Source organism: Cystoisospora suis (assembly GCF_002600585.1).
Source record: "Cystoisospora suis strain Wien I chromosome Unknown contig_9068, whole genome shotgun sequence".
NCBI lineage: Eukaryota > Apicomplexa > Conoidasida > Eucoccidiorida > Sarcocystidae > Cystoisospora > Cystoisospora suis.
Genome location: NW_027161846.1, coordinates 1 through 1,357, shown reverse-complemented (window position 1 = coordinate 1,357; position 1,357 = coordinate 1). Strand labels below are relative to the sequence as shown.

At 39.2% G+C, this 1,357-nt stretch overlaps 1 protein-coding gene across 1 annotated transcript; it reads left to right on the top strand.

Moving 5' to 3' along the window:
• Positions 1–95: 95 nt before the first annotated feature.
• CSUI_010963 (dna large subunit) lies at positions 96–972 on the top strand (the record flags this gene model as incomplete). Its single annotated transcript, XM_068071064.1, has 2 exons — positions 96–183; positions 872–972. Coding segments are annotated over 2 exons (189 nt in total), but the record flags the coding sequence as incomplete, so codon positions are not given.
• Positions 973–1,357: the final 385 nt, after the last annotated feature.

The window sequence follows — 1,357 nt, the reverse complement described above, 5'->3', positions numbered from 1 at the left end:
TCTCTTTCTTTCTTTCTTTCTTTCTCTTTCTTTCTTTCTTTCTTTCTTTCTTTCTTTCTTTCTCTCTCTTTCTTTCTTTCTTTCTTTCTTTCTCTTTCTCACTCTTTCTCAGTTTTAGCTCAGACCGAGAGAGACAGCAGTGGTTCATACGCCAGGAATGCCGTCTATTCCTCTATCGTCTAGGTAAAGACAAACTTTGCTTGCTCCTCACACAGAAAAGTCAAGACACGTCTCTTCTCACCCTTCTGTTTCTCTACTCTCTCTCTTAACCTCTTCTTTCTCTCATTCTTTCTTTCCTTTCTGCTCGAGTGGGGATGCTGTCGATGAAAGGCGGCGGAGAAAGAGATAGAGACAGAAGAACTACACCGAGGTAATTACTAGAGTCAAGCGCTCTTGATGAGAGAGAGAGAGAGGGAGAGAGAGAGAGGGTAATGAAAGAAGAAACCCTAGGGCAGTTAAGGTGGAAGAAAGAAAGAAAGAAAGAAAGTTTTAAACCTTCGGTAGAAGAGTAAGAAAAGTAAGGAGAAAGAGAAGAAGAAAGAAGAGCCGATTAAGACTTGCAGGAATCTCACACATACAGAAAGACAACTATACAGGCACAGATTGGACAGAGATAGATAGATAGATAGAGAGGATAGATAGAAAAGAGACTGATGAATGGATAAAGGGTAGATAGATAGACAGGTTAAAGATGTCTCAACTTTCTTCTTTTCTTTCTTTCTTTTTTGGAAAGTACCAGCCCCAGTCGACGTCTGTCCTCCTCGCCCTTAGGCAAAAAGTCTGATTCCTCTTTTCTTTTCTATTCTTTTCTTTTCTTTTCTTTCTTTCATCTGTGACTTGTCGCCGCTATGGTCGCGTAACGTTTCGAAAGATGAGCTAATGAGATCTCATCCAGAGGCTACAGGCGTCGCCAGCGAAGACTTGCCTTTTAATCAGTTTCTTCAGAGGGAAGGTCTTGAATATGACTTTGTAAGAAAGAGAGAAAGAAAGCTTTCGTCTTTGTCTTCTACTTCTTCTCTTGTTGTCTCTATATCTTTATCTCATAAGATAAGAACCTCTTGTCTCTCTCTTTCTCTCTTCATTGTATCTCTTCTTCTTTTCTCCTTCCGCTTGCTGTCTCAGTTGAATCTTTTCTTCTCTAGCTATCTTTTCAGTGACTGCAGATCTCTCTCTCTACATATATGGGTAGATATACATACCTGTATACGTCTTCATGCCTGGGTATGCCCTACGTATATATATATATATATTTACACTTATATGTATTCATGCGAGAGGATGCTTTCGTGTATAGAGACAGACACCTGTATACATACATATACATATGTATACATATATATGTGTCTATATACATGTA